The sequence below is a fragment of the Spermophilus citellus genome (assembly GCF_964194105.1).
Source record: "Spermophilus citellus genome assembly, contig: SCAFFOLD_122, whole genome shotgun sequence".
Taxonomy (NCBI): Eukaryota; Metazoa; Chordata; class Mammalia; order Rodentia; family Sciuridae; genus Spermophilus; species Spermophilus citellus.
Window position 1 is genome coordinate 1,286,610 of NW_027673113.1, and position 19,314 is coordinate 1,305,923.

The 19,314-nt window shown below is 36.4% G+C and overlaps 1 protein-coding gene across 1 annotated transcript; it reads left to right on the forward strand.

The window, feature by feature from the left end:
- Window positions 1-650: 650 nt before the first annotated feature.
- On the forward strand, window positions 651-18,925 carry LOC308640096 (ATP-dependent RNA helicase DHX15-like; the record flags this gene model as incomplete). The annotated part of the gene is made up of 6 exons (XM_081312133.1): window positions 651-878; window positions 6,714-7,149; window positions 11,049-11,242; window positions 17,099-17,258; window positions 18,539-18,754; window positions 18,905-18,925. The coding sequence occupies exons 1-6, from the start codon at window positions 808-810 to the stop codon at window positions 18,923-18,925; spliced, it is 1,098 nt and encodes a 365-aa protein (XP_081168259.1). The 5' UTR covers window positions 651-807.
- Window positions 18,926-19,314: the final 389 nt, after the last annotated feature.

A 19,314-nucleotide genomic window follows, 5' to 3' on the forward strand; every position in this document is an offset into this window, starting at 1 on the left:
AAAAGACTATTCACCCTGATCACGTATGATTCCTTATAGGTATGGAATGACTTTTCATCATACAAAAACCACCAAATTTGATTCACTACGTCTGCAGAATGAAGGAAAAAATTCATATCATATCAACAAGTACAGAAAAAAATTTTGTTAAAATTCAACATCTCTTAATGATATAAAACAATCTGAACAAATTTGGTATACAAGGAATATATCAGAGCATAATAAAATCCTCATATAACTAAACAATAGCTAACATCATGCTGAAGGAGGAAACACTGAAGGCTTTTTCTCTCTGATCTGGAACAAGATAAAGCTGTCCACTTTTGACACGTTTATTTAACATAGTACTGAAAGTCCTAGCCAGATCAATTAGGCAAGAGAAGGAAGCAAACGTTATCCAAATTGAAGAGGAGGAAGCCAAATTGTCACTCTTTGAAGATGATGTGATCCCCGCCCTAGCAGCGGCTCGGACTGGCTCAAAGCTCGGGGAGGAGGGACAGGGCAGGAGGAGAGGAGCCTATTCTGACCAATCCTGTGGCTGGCGGGACCGCAGTTCCCGCCTCTGGGTGGCGTGCGCGTGCATCACACACTCACGCTCAGCACGCACGCTGCGGAAGCGCGCGCGCAGGCCCAGCCCTCGTCGCCGCTGCCATTTTAGCTCCTGGTTCCGGCTGCACGGTGTGGGCTGTTGTAGCGGGAGGGGTGGGGGTCCCCAAGAGTTAAGTCGCTGTCCTCCACTGTGCCGATACAGCCGCCAGCTTTTTTCTCCTTTCTTCCTTCTTAACCGCTTGCTGGAAGAGTGCGAAGATGTCCAAGCGACACCGGTTGGACCTGGGGGAGGATTACCCTTCCGGCAAGAAACGTGCGGGGACCGATGGGTAAGCCAGGCCTGGGGCGCGAGGCAGCGGCTCGGGCTTTGTTGGGGTCCGGGCGGGGAGCGGGCCACGACCGGCGTGGCGGAGCAGGTCGTGGAGCCCGAGCCTTTGTTTTCTTTGGGGCTCCGTTCAGCTGCGGTCCGGGCGGAGCGGCGCCGGTTCGGCCCGGCAAGGGCGCCGCGGATGTTGGCGGGGCCGGGTCGGGAGGTGGAGAGGCCTGTGGCGGCCACCAGGGCGCCGCCTCCGCCAGGCCCAGCCTGCCAGAGCCACTTTGGACGGAGCGGGAGCGGAGCGCGGACCTCGTGGCTTCGGTTCCCGACTGAGGCCTGGCGAGGGTGGGGGAGGGCGCGGCGAGCGTTCGCGCCCAAGGGCACCGGGTTCCGGGCCGAGGGCCGGGAGAGGGCCTGGGAAGGGGACGGCGCCGGGCCGCGAGGGCGGGGAGCGCGTGGGTTCTCGTGTGGGCTGCGGCGGGGGTGGCGGGAGTTGAGCGCGGAGTCCGGGCGCAGGGGGAGCGGAGGCCTGCGGGAGGAAGGCACCGGAAGGCTGCCTGGTGGGCCGGGGGCCGCGTCCCGGAGCCTAGGGGCGCAGCGTGGCGGGAGAGCGCGTTCCTCCGTCCATTCAAACACTTCGGAGTAGAGGGCAGGCAAACTTCCGTCTGCCGCCCACTCTCCCGCCATCTCCTTTATTTCCTGCTTTGGTGAAGACGGTGCTAGGGCTAGGAGTTGGCAGGCATACTTTTCCCCCCTAAGTTTTTATTTGAAGGAGCTTTTGAAATACGGAGACTTATTCAAGAAGTGGTTTTCATGCTCATGGCAAAATATCGCCATGTGGAGGTTGAGAAATACAAGATTCATAGGGTTCCGGATTCCTTTTCCTTAGCCATTCTCTAAAGGTACCGAGGAATTTAGCAATTAACTTGAGGAATTGTATCACAGTCATTTTCTGGTCCAGTCAGTGTGTGTTTTCACTCTTGAAGAGCAGAATTCTCTGGGTAATAGGCAAAAAGAAAAACCTCAAACAAAAGTTCGAATGTCCAAATACCTTGCATAATTTCATCAGTTTTCCACGTAATCTTTACTGTCAAGGTGGAGTATAAATCAGAATGGGATGTACTTTTTGATGCCTAACGTATATTTAATTGTAAATACAGAAATATTTATGCTGTTTTATTTTTGTAGGTTTTTTAGAAATTATGATATTAGGTACAGTAATCATACAATAACATAATAACATAGCATCTTAGACTGCTCCCTCAAAAAACATGAGCACGTTTAAGCTCTGTCACAGACAACTTTCAAAAGAGTATAATCAACTCCATTCAAGAAATGAGAAATGGAGACTCAAGAAATGAGAAATGCAGACGGGGTGGAGTTAAGTGGATTGTGCAAGTTAACAGTTTTATAGTGGAATCTGGAATGCTGCTTTTTGAATTTCCACTCTCTGACACACAGTCTGATACTGTACTTAGAATCATTACAGCTTGTTTTAGTGACATTTATAATAGGTTGGTAAAGCAGGGAACACTTGGTTCTTGATTTCCTTTCAAGTAAAAATAAAATTGCTTGTCGTTGGCTAAGATGCAGCTAATATCTCCAGTAAGAGGTCAGGTTGGATCAAAGTATACTGGAGAATTGACTCATCAGGTTTATTGTGTATGTGCACCATTTAAAAGGGCTTTCCTTGGGATCAATAGTCTCATGATACACTTAGGTGAATGCTCCAAAACAGATATCCTAAGTGGATTTTTTGGGTCTCTGATTCCCCATAATATTTGAGATTTGCCTGTATTGTGGAGTTCATCCATGAAATAGTGCTTAAGGTCTGGATAAATTCTGGAGGAAGTTTTCAAACTAACTTCTGTGTCATTTGAGTGCTATTTCTCACAGGGCTAGTTTTCTTTAGCAGTGGACTTCTGAAGTTTGTTATGGCTCAAGGCGTGAAATATCAAATTTCCCCCATTTGATAATTTTAAGTAACTTGTTGAATGACCAACAAACCTGTAGTGTTTTTTTGTTGTTGTTGTCGTTGTGTTTTAGTGCTGATAGTTAGGAGGCGTATTTGTTTGAGAGCACAGGCATATCACTTTTGTGAACTCTTTTGTTAAACATGATTGTCCCATTTCTCTAGTACTAAAAAGGGAGGGTCATTTATTTAGTGGGAGATTTCATCCATGTTCTTGCTCGTATACTATATAAGGGTTTATTTACTCCTGGCATGTTTTTGTTTGGGAGCAGGTGGAGAAGTTATAGGTCTCTTACGTATTCTGCCTCTTTCCTTTTTTCCATGACCCTATAGAGTCTTCAATATAATGTTACTAACAACAAAACAAACCTCTATGAAGTGTGGAAAACACACTAGATGTTGGCTTTTCGATATTTCCTGATCGATACATTGGTTGTTTATTATATACATTGATATAATACAAATAGAGCACATAATGTACACGTGACACTTCCAGACTTTTTACATGTATAAACACATTTTTATGACAGTCCTATATGATAGGTGAAGAAAGTTGCAGAAACAAAACAGAAAAGGCAAATTCCTGGAAATCTTCGAAAAACATTTTGTGGTGAACAATTTTGGACAGTCTTGGCATTTTTACTCATGACTATGAAGTATAATATGAATATTAGTAGAATCTCTATTGTGTGCTTTTAGTTTTGCTCAGATGTCAGTAACTATCCTTTTCATTGGCTGTGTAGTACTCCACTTGTAAAGGTATATCATAACTTACCCAGTATCCTGTTCCTTGCTGTTTAGGTGGTTTCCCAGTTGTCATTTTATAGGTTAAAAGTATCATGAACATCCTTATGTATACATATTTGCACACTCATGGGATTGGAAGCTTGTGGAAATAAGATTGCCAGAAAAACTGTGTGTGTTCAAAATATTCTGATTTTGATGACCAGCTTATATCTTCATTTGCAGCATTTTAATACCTATTATCCCTCGTGAATTTTAAATCCCCCCCACCCCCCACCATACCAGGGATTGAACCCAGGGCTGCTTAACCACTGGGCCACTTCCCCAGCCCTTTTTATTTTTTATTTTGAGATAGGGTTTTGCTAAGTTGCAGAGGCTGGCTTTGAACTTGTGATCCTCCTGGCTTAGCCTCCTGAGTCACTGGGATTACAGGCATGTCCCTCCATGCCTGGCTTTAACATGGTAATTCTAACTTTAAAAAAAAAAAAAAAAAAAAAAACTTTAATAATAACCAACATTTACTGGGCATTTTCAGAGTTAGACAACACTTTCTCGTGTTAATTCATTTAATCTTTTCAATACCTCACAAGGCATTAATAGCTGTGTTTTGAGATGAGAAAAGAAATACTGTTATATAGCTACCTTAAGTGCTGAGCCAGAATTGAGCTGAAAAATTGTATAGAATCATACAATTTTTGTGCTTGACAAAAATACATATTTAAAAAAGAAAATATGCATAAGTACAAGCCTATACATATATATGAAGCAGAGGGTTTAAGTTCCCACTTAACAGACTTAATTTTTATTCTTCCTATCCTATTGAAGATAGGTAGCTTGAACCATAAGGCAGTATTTCTAGGTGATTGAATTGTTTTCTACATCTGCCTCTTTCCTTTTTTCCATGACACTATAAAGTCTTCTCTGTTACTGTCTTTAATCTTACTAATACTTTTCACTATGCAAATTAATAAATTGAGGCTTACGCCTTACCTGTGGTTATACTCCTTTTCTTTCTATACTATGATTGCCTTCATTTCTTGGTCAGCTCCTAATCTTGTGTCTTCAGAATGTATTTGATATTTGCTTCCTGTGTTGTAGAGTTTTTTTTTTTTTTTTTTTTTTTAATGAAGCTATGGATGAAGTTGGTCTCTGAAAACCAATCTTTGTTGGCACAGGACTACAAGAGTATGTAATACATAGTTTACTTCTTCCATAATCCCTCTTCCCCCCAGTTTTGTAACTATTGAATTTTTGGTCCATATCTTAAGTATCTGATATTATGTGAGAAGTACAAGAGGAATTTATTAAACATTTTCTTTTCTCGGTCCTTCTTTTCTCCCCCATGATGGTATGAGTATTAGAAACAATCCTTTTCATTTAGACCAGATGTTCTTAAAGAGTTCACTCTAGTTATGTGTACCATTATCTTTCAGATGGCTACTCTGACTTATTTGTGACTATAGTGCTTCTCACTTGGTGAGCATATTTCTGCTTGCCCAATTGTAAACTATTCCCCATCCACATTTTGGGCTAATATGAATGCTTATTAAATATGTTGAGCACTATGATAAGGTAGAAGGAGGGAAAGAAAGCAGGTAGTTGATAGCATATTTCAAAGATAGGTCAGGACTCTAAAATTTTGAATTGTGAGACTTCATTTTATGGTTAGTCATTTTTCACATTTTCTTTTGGTTTTGAGTAAAACTTTCTAGCTTGTATACCCTATAATTCTGTAGCATGTGGACATTGAAATGGAAGAAGGAAAAAAATCACCTGTTTAAAACAAGGATTTTCCCCCTTAAGTCTTTTTTTTTTTTTTTAATGGAATAGAATGGCATATTTTTAGAAGGAAAGGATCCGATTTGATTGGTCAGCCTACCATTTCTGTAAATGGACCGTTCTGACTCAGTGCTGGGTTTAGTATTTTATCTTTGGTCTGTCAAGAATTTACTATTGCCCCATTGATGTACCATTATGGAGAATGACTGCTCTTTCTCTGCTACTGATACTTACAGCACAGGAAACTTGTACTCATTTGTGTATTGTGAATAAGGAGCAATGACACATTTAGCTTCCTGTTGGTCCTCATTATTTTTAATCTGGGTCCCAACACCTCGTGGCAAGTTTCTTTGCTACAAACTCCTTCTTTGCTATAGGAGTTTGTCTGAAATAAAGTGGATTAGTAAAATGAGCAAGGAAAGATTATTTTATTTCTGTCACCAGGCCCTCAGAGGCCACCAGATACAGCCCTTTGTCTTGCTGCTTGTCAGGTTTCCTCACCTAGATTAGTTAAGGTTATCATCGTATTGGGACATTCTAGTAACTAGAAGTAGATATCATAATTGACTACTTAAAACTGGCCTAAGTTTAATAAAGTGGCTGCCTGCATAATTTTAGCATTTTTTAAACAGTGGTAAAATGATGAAGCTAGTTTTAATTCTGCTTTATTTCATTTATGGTTGGCCAGTATATGCGGATTTACCTTTTACTTCCAGTGTTTTACTATCCCCAAAGGCTAAATGCAAGAGTAGACACTGAAAGCAAAGGAATAAAAGTGTTTTAGAATTTTCGTTTTTCTTGTAAAGCAGTATAGACTTACTGCATAAAATTGAGGAAGTACTGGAAAGTATAATTAAGAAAGCAAACTTGCAGATAATCCTCTAATTCATATTTGTATTACTTGTGATACTGTGTGTAACATTGTACTGTGTTCTTTTCATTTAGCATTAGAACTTAAAGCAAAGTGCAGCTTGAAGGAGAATCTAGGAAAGATTGTGGGGCTGTCTTCTTTTGCCCAATTTATTTCTGTCTTCCCCACTCCAGCTGCAGTCTCTGACTTCTGTTGTGGAAATAGGAAGTTTTTTTTTTTTTTTTTTTTTTTTTCCTTAGGATGTCTTAACCTTATGTTGAAGTTTGTAGTAAGATAATTTGAGGCATCATCAAGGAAGGAAAAAGTTTATGGTGGAGTGTGGAAAATTCTTGATTGTTATTTCTAATAGTTATGTAATTCATTGAAATTTTACATTAATTTTTTCATTAGGTTAGTGAACATTTGTGCTCTTATGACTGTAATATTGCTTCGAACATTATGCTTAAAATTTAGAATCTGAATTCTAAAATTTTTGTTCTTAGGAAAGAACGAGATCGAGACCGGGATCGTGAAGATCGGTCTAAAGATCGTGACAGAGAACATGATAGAGGAGATCGAGAGCGGGAGAGGGAAAAAGAAAAGGAGAAGGAGTTGCGAGCTTCAACCAATGCTATGCTTATCAGTGCTGGATTACCACCTTTGAAAGCTTCCCACTCAGCTCATTCAACCCACTCGGCTCATTCAACACATTCAACACATTCTGCTCATTCAACACACACTGGACATGCAGGACACACATCACTTCCACAGTGCATTAATCCATTCACCAATTTACCCCATACACCTCGATACTATGATATTCTAAAGAAACGACTTCAGCTCCCGGTTTGGGAATACAAGGATAGGTTTACAGATATCCTGGTTAGACATCAGTCATTTGTGCTGGTTGGCGAGACTGGGTCTGGTAAGACAACACAGGTGAGTTACTTTTTCTTTTTTCTTTTTATTATAGTTGTTTGGAACTGAATATTACCTATTCTTTCACAAAGTAGAAGGCATATGTAGTCATCCCTACCTCATGCCAGAACTAATAAGACATCTAGGATATTTTTCAAACATGGATGAGTCATTATTTACTGGGCTTCTGTTAATAGATATGTAGGCTTCACATGGGCAGGTATGTTTGTAGAAATGGAAACTTGGATATCATTTGCAGTTAAAATACATGTAGCCAAATTGCCTTCCTTTCATAAGTAACCTGTCAGTTTACCTTTCCATAAGCAAGTGTGAGAGCATGTTTGCGAGTATCACTGGATTGGAGTTTTTACAGATCTAATAGGTGAAAAAAATAAACCTGGGGTAATTTTTAATTTGTGTGTGTGTTTCCCTGAGTGAGGTTAACTATCTTTTTTTAAGTTATATGGACTGCAAGTCAATTTGAGTATTTCATGGAGGCTTTTCGAAAACTACTACAGCAACCAAAATAGAAAAGCTTTTATTGAAGACTGAACTTTAGTGAGAACTATTTTCAAGTGAAGGAAAACTTAGTGCTGATGTTAGGAAAAGAAACTGTAGCCTTTTTTTTAATTAAACAAAATTTAAAAAGTTTTAGAAACGTGCAAGTCTATAACTCTTAATTATGCTAATCTATTTCATTAAGTCCCATGTTTTTAAATTTGCAAATATTTCAATGAAATGGACACATGTGCATTCAGATACATTGGAAATAATGTAATACTAATTAATTATATCACTATACTAATTAAATGCTACATACTATATTTTTTATAGATGTTTTACATCTAATACAATAGGACAAAATGGAGCATTGTCAGAGTATTTTAAATAATTATATCAACTGTTTTACTGGTTTGCAGAATATTAACACACCTGTTAATTAATCAGGCATTGTGTACTTTACATGTATTATATCATTTTAAGTTTGTATACAACTCTGCAGGGAAAGTAATTACATTTTATGGAGGACCAGAATGCGGCTTAGATTAATGAGAGAACTCTGGTTTAGTGGGCTGCTCTGGGTTAAATAGTTTCTGGATTTAGGTAAGTTCAGCATTAACAGTTTTGTCCTTTTCAATAACCAGTTATATTTATTTCATACTGCTGTTCTGTGGTCTGATGTGGTTCAGAGGAGTTTTTATTAGTAGTTAGTGTGGATAATTTAATCGATTCAAGGCACAAGAGGCTTGTGATGATTTGGATTACACATGCTTTCAGGGGTTACTTTATGTGAATATTGAAGACTGCAGGGAATTTTGGGGATGTGAAAGGGAAACTAGAAAGTTAAATCAGTAAATTTCATCCAAATGCTTTTTAGTATAGTTATCAAACTTGGACACAAACCTAATAAAGAGTACTTAGCAGTTGTTTTGGTTATCCCTGCCTATCAGAAAATGAAATCAAACATAATTTGAAATAATGACTTTAACTTTTGAAAGAGCCATAGAAAAGACATTTTGCATTGTGCTTGGTGTGCACATACTATGCCTATATTTGAGAAATTAAAGCTAGTTCAGTCAGGAAAAACATGAGTGAGGGTACAAGTTTAGAGAAGGGAACACTGCACACTTTGACTAGTGTGAAGGGTTGGTGGGGTAGGTGAGACTGGAGCCCTAGGTTGAGCCTTACTACCTCTTGCCATAGGTAAGGAAGCCATCAGAGTTTTTAATTGGAGGGGAGTGACACAAATTTTTATTAAAAATGTTCAGTCGTGAAAGACCATATAGGAGATCCTAACAAGTTTTGACTTTGTGTGCAAGGTTAGTGGGAATGAGGAACAAAGAATGGAGTCTGTTTTTTACTGCCACTGAATAGGGGACATGGGAAGAATTAAAAGAACTTGAAGGAAGGTGAGAAATGGTTTTGCTTTGAACTTGATGAATTTGAGATACCAATTCATTATTCAGAAGGAGATGTGACTACCAGGTTTGGGGGTAGGAGCTAGAGTTATAGGATTGACTTTGTTCTGTTGCAGGCAATGTTGGAATTTAAGAGAATAGAAAAGGCTACTCAGGACAATATATAAAACAAGTATTAGGTTTTGGGAAAATAGCCTCAAGTGGAGGAAGGAAGAGCAGAGCAGATGCCTACTTTGAGCAGACCAGTCGCCCACATCTTTCAGGATATGCATCGCTTCCAAATTATATTTCCTTAGAAAGTTTGAGTAGATGCCTTATCATAAGCTGTTTTGGGAACCCTTAAAAATCTTTGAAACCCTTTCCAGGGTCCAAGAATTTCTTAGTATTTTTCATACAAAACAAAATATTGCAGCATACTGAATGTAGAGACAGAATTGAGGTTTCTTCCAATAAGCTAGACATGAGAGATATGTAAAAATAATAAAATGTGCTCTACTAGCCAAGTATTATTTTATTTGAAAAATATACATTTTAAAAATAGAAGATAGGTTGTTACTAGTAATTAGTAAACAATTTAGCTGCTTTTCAGTTTTAACTTCCAAATACAATAAATGTATTAATTGTTTGGTATCCTCATTTATTTTAACAGTGTAAGGAGTTCTAAAAGAGAACTGCTAAATTAACCAAAACTATATATTTTTAAATTATCAATTTCACTGGAGTGAAATTTTTAAAAATGTGAATAATCTTGCCTTAAGAATTACGAATTAATTTTAAGTATTTTTAATTTGTAAGTCAGTACTTTTTGAGGATTGGTAAAATGAGGGTAGATAATTAAAACCTCATAAGAAGACCACTTAACATGGGTCTGTTGATTTGCAATACCAGGAAGACTCTGCTATTTTAGTGAAGTATTTTGTTCATTTAAAACCATGTAAAAATATTATTATGTTCTCTGAGAAGCAACATAATCATCTTTCATTTGTTTCTCCAGTTACAAGTTATTTCCAAATTAAAAAGTAACTTAACTAAAATGTAATAATAATGCAATAATCAGTACTAGTTATCAGATGTCATTGTACACATGGTGTACCCAAAAACCCCTTGTTTTTTCTATAGCATTAGCACCTGATAGGCTTTTGGAAGCTTTGGTGAAGACAAATCATGTCCTTGTAGCAGTAGATTCCAGTTTTATGGGATGGTCATTTGCTTTTTTCCCATGGTTCTTTTACAGTTAAGTCAGTCGAGAAGAACCATAAAATGAGAGAATCTATGAGTGTGTGGATAATTAGGAAGGAAATATGCTGTCATCCTGACAACCATCTTGTGGTTGAGATTTTCTCTTTCCCCTTTTCCCTTGATTGACCTTACTCGGCGAAGCGCTATTGCTGTAAGCCATATTGAATTTGAGACTGGTAATTACTTTCAAGATGGTACCTAAAGTGTTGCCACTGTGCATAACATTCCTGAAAGATGGATTGGAGTACTAGTAGGTGCTAGGATTTGGCTTCTGCTGGCTTACAGAATTTGAATTGAATTAAAAGATACTTGTGCAACAAGGGAATATTTTCTACTTGTATCTGCATATTGTAACTCATTGTATGAATTTTGATGCTGTACTTATTGGAAATTAACATTTTTGTTATTAAGTAGAATTTGTTTCAAGTAGGATTTTTTTCATTGGGTAGACAAATAGTTAATGATGGGACCACTTAAACACTGGTGAGCATACCAAGCAAAGCTTATGTGGACCTAGCGCACAGAATGTAATCACATCACATCCTTGTTACACATGACCTCTTTTTGGATATTTTTCTATCTAAATAAATTATATATGTTAAAGGAGTTATGATATGTTAAGTTTTTGTTATAAATAATTCTCTGTCACTTGCCTAATTGAATTTTATTTTAAATTATTGGAATGAGATAAAAGTGCTTTATATTAAACATAGTTGATATGCGGCAGAATAGAATTAATTTAAATGTGAAATTATTTGATAGATTCCACAGTGGTGTGTGGAGTATATGCGATCATTACCGGGACCCAAGAGAGGAGTTGCCTGTACCCAACCCAGGAGAGTGGCTGCAATGAGCGTGGCTCAGAGAGTTGCTGATGAGATGGATGTGATGTTGGGCCAGGAAGTTGGTTATTCCATTCGATTTGAAGACTGCAGTAGCGCAAAAACCATCCTTAAGTAAGTACTTTATCTTTAAAAATGGATGCTTTTTCTAATTGTAGCTTTTCTGCCACTTGTTAAGAATTTTGCAAGTGGACACTCAAGTTATAAAAATTTAAAATTTGAATAGTTCGAAGTAGGCCACCTTTGACTTTTCAGGTGACATTTTAATGTGGATTCTTTTTCTTGGTTATAATATATGTTGCTTTTTAGTAGAAATTGAAGTTGGCAGATCAGGTTTTATAGTTGCTTGAGGTTGTATCTTAAGTGAAAATGTTCCTATAAAATGTGTAGTTTTAGTAGACATGCTCTGAAATATCATTTAAATATGATAGAAATAGAAAAGTAAGATATATCTTAGTGGTCTGGGGATGTAGCAAAGGTAGAGTGCTTGCATGAGGGCACAAGTTCAACCCCCCAGTCTTGCCAAAAAGAAAAAAAAATGGATTTATCTTTGTAGAAGGACAGCTAATGTTAGAAAGAATGATGTGTGAGTAAGATGGGATATGATTTAATTGTAGGCAAGGGACTTTTAATAGTCTATACTTGAAAGGCAACCAAACTCTTGACACTATGGGAATAGCACTGACTAGGATTTTCAGAACAGATTTTTTGTTTTTGTGCTGTTTGATTCTTCTAGAACAGTAATATCAAGTTGTTTCACTGTTTTTTATTAATGGTTGCTTGGCATTGTTTATTGTCTTCTAGTTTGACTAATCTGATTGGTTAATATTTTGCAATTTTTGCTATTAGAAACAGTTGGTGTCCTCAGCACCCTCTTAGAACTTTGTATGCACATTTTTTACACATTGGCATATGTGAAATGAATTCCCTCAGTGAAATTGGTTGGATCAAAGGTTTTGCTTGAATTTTATAAGCCTTTGCCAGATTGCCCTTCATGAAGATTTTATCTACTCCCACCAGTAAGGAATGAGCAGATGAGTGTCTGTTTCTTTGCCTTTCCTGATATAGCTTAGTAAAATTTATCTTTAGTCAATCTTGTAAGTGAAAAAAGTAGTCTCCTTATAGTTTTAATTTGCATTTCTTTTGTATGAAATTGAGCATCTTATAGGTATGTATTAGCCATTTGTATATTTTTGGGATCTGAGACTGATGCTTTTTTTCATTTGTTGAGAAGGATTGCTATCTGGTTGGCAGCAGTTTATAAGGTGGTATTTTGAAATGCATATCAAATTTCAGAAAATTGACAACATACAGTATCACACAATTGATAAAATTTGGTATTTGGTTTCTTTACTTATCTTTCTGTGGTTGGTTCTTACTGATTTGTAGAAGCTCTTAACAAAATAGCATTTTGGATATAAATTGCAATTTTTGACCAGGTTGCCATTTATTTCTTACAGGTAATGAAAAAACTTTTGATTTTGATCAAGTACTGAACTTACCGCTTTATATGATGTCCCAGGCTTTACAACATAACCTGCCCAAGCTTGTTTTAAGTTATTTGATTCTTATATTCTACTTTTGTGTTTTTATTTTAAGCATCTTTGCCCAATCTGGATTTGGTTGGGGAGGAATTCATAAGGTTTAGGGTAATTTCTCTTACCACTCCTTTTGCCACCTATACCAAATAACATAACATTGAGCTATTGGGCCTTACTTCCCTGTGTAGTTAATTTTTTTCCACTCATAGTTGCAACATTTAGTCATTGACACTAAAGTGAGGAATAATTTATATATATATTGTTTATTATTAAATTTTTAAATGACTTGTTTGGTTTTCTTTCTTTCTTTTTTTTTTTTTTTTTGTAGTGCTGGGGATTGAACCCAGGGTCTTGTGCATGCTAGGCAAGCACTCTACCAACTGAGCTATATCCCCAGCCCTTGTTTGATTTTCATTTAGAAAAATATGAATGTTTTTCTTAGTTTGTCATTTTTCCTTAAGCCAAAGGAATGGGATGTTTCAAAAATTTAAAAATACGTGAGTACAAAATTATAAATAATATATGTGAAGGATATAATGCATTACTATGCTTTGTTCAGAATTGGTGATGTCATCTGGCTGGATCAGAATTGGTTAGCTTGTAGTTACTCTTTCTGCATGTAGTGATTGTAATACTGTTAAGCTAGGATGGTGCTATCAGCACTTTGAGTTTTGGGTTTATTTAGGTAATTAAACAGTGCTTGAATATCTGAATTATGAGTTAATTCAAGGGAGTCTGATGCTACATTAGGTATCTATTTGTTTAATCTGCCTCTTGTTTAACTTTATTAATTTAGACTAAGTCTTAAACTTTAGCAAGAGTTTAAGACTTAAGTCTAGTGTATAGAATTTAACAGTTCTGTTAAAACACAGATTGCTATGCCTCACCTTCAAAATTTTTGATTAAGTAATTCTGGTGAGGCACAAGTTTTCTGTTTCTAATAAGTTGCAGATAATTTGTATGTCTTTACATGAATAGATCATTTCAAGTTTGGTTGTCTTATAGCATTTTTGTTTACTTATCCATTTTTAAAACTTTAGAATTATGACTCATCTTTTAGCCTGGGTAAGTATTTATTACCAGTAAGAAAGGTAGTAAAACTTGACTAAGGTAAAGGGAAATGGTCTGTGGCTTTTAGGACCACCAATATCTTCCTTGTTATGTCTTTTATGTGTTATGTGTCAGGTGGATTGATCTCGATATCTCTCTCTCTCTCTCTCTCTCTCTCTCTCTCTCTCTCTCTCTCGCAAAGGGTTTCTTAAATTTAGCAGTATAGCAAATGATCAAGTACTCTTTTTTTCTTGCTTTAGTCTTAAATTAACAAATTTATTCTTTAAATTCTAGAGACCAGGGATTCAGAAGCATTGCATTGACAGAGTTGGTTCCTTCTGGAGATCCTTAGAGAAGAGCCTTTCATTTCATGATTCTTCCTAGCTTCTGATGACAATTAGCAGTCCTTGTTATTCCTTGCCTTATGTATCTCCAGTCTCTTTCTCCATCTTCACCTGGCTACTCTTTGTGTCTCAAATTTCCCTCTCATTTCTTCATTAAGGATATGTGTGATTGGGTTTAGAGAGCACCATAAATGTTTGCGATCTCATGGGAAGATTTTTAACTTAACTACATCTGCAAAATTTCTGATTTTTAATAAGGTCACATTCCTAGGTACCAGAGGTTAGAACTTGGTCATATCTTTCTATAGGTACCTTTTTGTTGATATACATACATGTAGGTGTGTTCCTTTATAGTAGTTTTTAGGACAAGTGTGCTAGTGTAGGCGTGTGCTATCATAGTACACCTAAGATTGTGAATCAATATAACATATAAACTAGTTTTAATAAGCTATTTAACTGGTTTTGAGACTCTGGAAAAGTTAAATGCTATTATTCAGGTGTTTTCATTGGAAAAGAAGAGCACATTTGACTCTCTTGACCTTCCAACCTTAGAACTGCCATTTTTTGTAAAATCTGTTGTTCATACAACAAGCTTCACTTGTTAGTAAACTTCACATATTTTGTGATGTAGGAGATATTTAACTGCAGCATCTCATGGTTTGTATCACTGGGTGATTAATCAAATTAACATTGAGGAAACATTAGGAATTTTCTCCGGAATCTGAAAGACAGGGTTTGAATGTGGTTGACCATTTAATTTAGTACTTATAATAAACATGGTTGTTGATTAAAGCATGACAAATAATAGTTCCATTAACTGATTTGTGATATTCATTTCCTCTTAGGAAAGATGCAGAAGAATGGCTATGCTTCTGTGTATCTCCATGTTGTGGTTGCCTAACGCTTGAGAAATGGGCAGAGGAAAAAAGATCAAAATAGAGTGGTTTTTTAAAGAGTTTTAAGAAATTTTCAAGTTCAAGTTGTATTATTAGTTTTGTGATTTCCCCCTCCCCCATTTTTAAAGTCCAAATTGATGCATATCTTATGTGGGATCATTATAATTGGTGGCACTTTGGTGGTTCCCATTGCTTGTGAATGCTTGCACTTGATCTGGCTGTATATGTTATCGCTTCATTTGAGTATTGTTAGTTATTGGGACTACACATACTGAATTAGCTAATTAAAATGCCTTCAAAAAATGTTACCCTAGGAGTCTCTGTTGAATGAATAGCTAGCTATTGAGTATCTGGAAAGTTGAGAAACAGTGATAGGATATAAATTTTCTAGTATTTGGGCAAAATAGTATTTGCTCGAATGCAAACATTTATTCTTTAAAGCCAGAAATTAGTTCTGTTGAAACTAAGGAAGTTACCCACAAATGGATTATGTTTTACCATTGAGATAATGTGCAAGAGGATTGCCCGCCTTGTGTCGGTAATACATCCAAAGGCACAAACTGCCAAATGTCCTCAAATAGATCAAAGAAATTCCAAAGGATCTAGAGGCCATAGTGTAGCTGACTCATGCACTGTGTTGGACTGACTTTAAGGCATTGAGTCATATTTTAATTGGCAGTGTTTTTTCTTTCACAATCTTAATAAAATAATCTTGTAGGTAATATGTTACCTAGTCCAGGTTGTTGGTTTTTAAAAAATAACACCACCAAAGTAGAAGATAGGAACTATACAATTGGGACGAAATGGACTTGTTTGCCCAAAAATTGGTTAAATTTAGAGTTAAGTTTTAGTGAAGTAAAGAGAGGGATTCACTTCTCTTGTACACTGCCTGCCAGTTTGCTGAACTTACTGCTCCAGCAGATGGCATTAGCTAAAAATATCAAGTTGGTTCATGAAAGATTAGGTTAGACTAATCATGAAAAAAGAGCCAGAGGATGAAATCATAAATGATGATTTCAGATAATTTCTACTGCTTTTAAATCTGTAAATCATGGGCTTTTATTTACTGAATGAACAGTGAATTCAGCATTTAAAGGCGTATTGTGTTTTGTCCATGGGCCAAACCAAGGATATAATTGTTTTGTATGAGTGTTAGCAGAGTGGAATGGACTGGGAATGAATGGCTGATACTTAATCTACATGGTGTTTTTCCTATGATGCTTAGATTCCATATTAACTGCCTTCTTTTGAGCCATTCCTAATCCTGGTTTCCCTCTCTTTGGTTCATTAATCATTCTTATGTTGTTTGCCTTTTATATTCCACTTACGTACCAGCATTTCCACAGTGCTGTTGCTGCCCCTCAGTCCTAAAACCTTTATGAATGATTACTTTTTATGCTTCATTAAGGTGTTTTTTCAGGTGGGAAAATGTTAGACGTATTCTCTGTGAGCCCCTTTCAACCAAGAACCTGAGCCTGTGAGCTTTGTTAAGAATTGTTAGGGCTTTACTTTTTTGAAATGTGCATTTGCATGTGGTAACATTTTAGTGGCGTGATGTCTTAAAGCAGCTGAAAATGGTTTATTGGTTTTATTTTGCAGGATGAATATTTACGTCTAAGATTATTTTTAAGAAATTCATTTATATCTAAGTGTCCAATTTGGCATTTGTGTGAAGCGTGTGTGGTCATTGCCTTCCATAATCAGCAATATTTTTTTTTTTTTCAGTACATTGCAGTATTTGAGAAGATTTTATGATGTATAGCTTGTTTGGTGTGTGCTCTTAAGACATTCTCTTGAAGCTTAATTTTGTAATTAATCTTGAAAAAATAACATTTTTTGGGGGAAAGTCCTGTCTTCCCTTGTCCCTACCCATGCTGGGGGTTGAATCTAGGGATGCTTTATCACCAAGCTACACCTTTTTCGTTTTTTTGAGACAGGTTCTTGCTAAGTTGCTGAGACTGGTTTTGAACTTGAGATCTTCCTGCCTCAGACTCCCAAGTCACTGGGATTATAGGTGTGCATCAGTGTACGTGGTTGAAGAAGTTTAGTTTTCATTTACCAAATGTCTTTGTTTCATCTCTCTGTTTTCAAGTTTTCTTTTAAAATGAACCTTGACCAACATGTTCTTTGTGAATATAGGTATATGACTGATGGGATGTTACTTCGTGAAGCCATGAACGATCCCCTCCTGGAACGTTACGGTGTGATAATTCTTGATGAGGCTCATGAAAGAACACTGGCTATAGATATTCTCATGGGTGTTTTAAAAGAAGTTGTAAGACAGAGATCAGACTTAAAGGTGAAGTAGTTTTCTTTACCCATTTAGTTCATTTTGTGTGTATGCATGTATTAAAGTGGGAAATATCCTGATCATTAATCAGCTTTTTTAAAAAACAACTTCTAAAAGTAGTGTCCAAGTACTGCCTATGTTTTTACTTTGATGTGGCTTCATTTTAAACTTCACTTATATTTCTCCTACTTTTTAGTAATGTATTTTTAAACCAAATCTCTCTTTTCTAACCCATCTGATTCTTCATATACTAGTCACTCTATTCATCATTAAGTGCAGACATCTCCTTAAAGGATCAGTTTTTATCCCTCAGATTTATGTCTGTCTTCCAACATAAACATCCAGGACGATCAACTCCTCAGAATTCTTGGGGGGTTTTTTGGGTTTTTTTAACCCCTTCTTTACCACTTGTACCTTGGCCAGTGTTATTATGTTGATTAAGGTCTTAAAACTGTCTGAATAGTTTATATATTTTTTTTTTTTACATTTTTGACCCATAGTTTAGGAAGTTCCCCCTTTTGCTTTCTTGTGTGTGTGCACCATACTTTGAAACTTAAAACTCATCATCTCATCATTCCTTGTTAGTATGTGTGCTGTACAAGCACCATATAAGTACTATCACTGTTAAAAATTATGGATGAGCTGTCAGGGTTTCAGTGGAGAAATCTCATTTAAAATAAGAATTAAGAATTCTAGTGGAATGATGTATGAGGGAGACTTACAGTAAAATTTTATTAGTTTATATGATATATGATTTGTATGGGGCTGTGACCGCATAGTCATGAAGTTCTGTACCTGAAAAGACTTTTTTTTTTGCTCTGCCTTTGTACAAGTATAGAAGATCCTTGCTTATTTTAGGATTTTTTTTTTAAAGATGTGTGTATTAAAGATTATTTGGAAGAAGTGAGAAAATTTACACCTGGTCCACTAGTTAATATTGCATTTTTTCTTTTTCTTTCATGTGGAAACATGTTTGTTTGAATAAATGTAGCAATAATCATGACATTAATGTGGTTCTCCATTAGTTCTTTCACAAACTTTCATTTGGTATGTTTCAAGGTAATTGTAATTTACTTACTTAAATAGATATTTCTAAATATCTTTGAATAAAAAGCTTTTACTGTACCTCAGTCTTTCTGTATTTCATTTTTAAAGTGGTTTATTTAAAGATCTTTATAGTTTTCTTTGTAACTGTATATAGAACAGTAAATCAGTACTTTTCTGTTTTTTTTCTTTGAGGCCATGAAAGAACTTAAAGGTGACTCAAGTAATTTACTGTTTTCTTTCAGGTTATAGTTATGAGTGCTACTCTAGATGCGGGAAAATTCCAGATTTACTTTGATAACTGTCCTCTCTTAACTATTCCTGGCCGCACGCATCCTGTTGAGATCTTTTATACTCCAGAACCAGAGAGAGATTATCTTGAAGCAGCAATTCGAACAGTGATCCAGATACATATGTGTGAAGAGGAGGAGGGAGATCTTCTTTTTTTAACTGGTCAAGAGGTACCATTATTATTAGCCTTTGGCCTATCATTTCTGTTAAATGGCAACTTTAAACAATTTGGCATATATTAGCCATAGTTTCCTTATTGTGACTTTTTTTCCTTCATATTGATATATAAAATTTGTAACCGTTTTTCTTTCTACTCTTAGGAATACTTTTTAAACCACTAATACTTTTGTGTTAGGGTTAATTATCCTGAGTGTTAAATGATTTTAGAATTCCAAGATTTAGCAAGTTTTATCTTCACTTTGGAAAGGCCAGCAAACTAGGACATGAATTTGCATCACAGCTGCTATGATTTCAGGCAGTCTTCATCAGTTATTTAGCTTGTGTGTAGACTTAAGTGCCAATCAATCATCAAAAAACCTTATTTTGTGTTTCATCTTCCATGTACTCTTTGAGAATTGGGAGGATAGCATGTCTTCTTTAGAATTTACCGCATTTTGATATACAAATCTCAGTTGTCTTGTGTTCTAAATTCTTCCAATAGGGTGTTTTTAGACATGTGTTCTGATGTTCTCAAGTGGCTAAAGAAGTTCAGGAAAAACTATTTGGATAA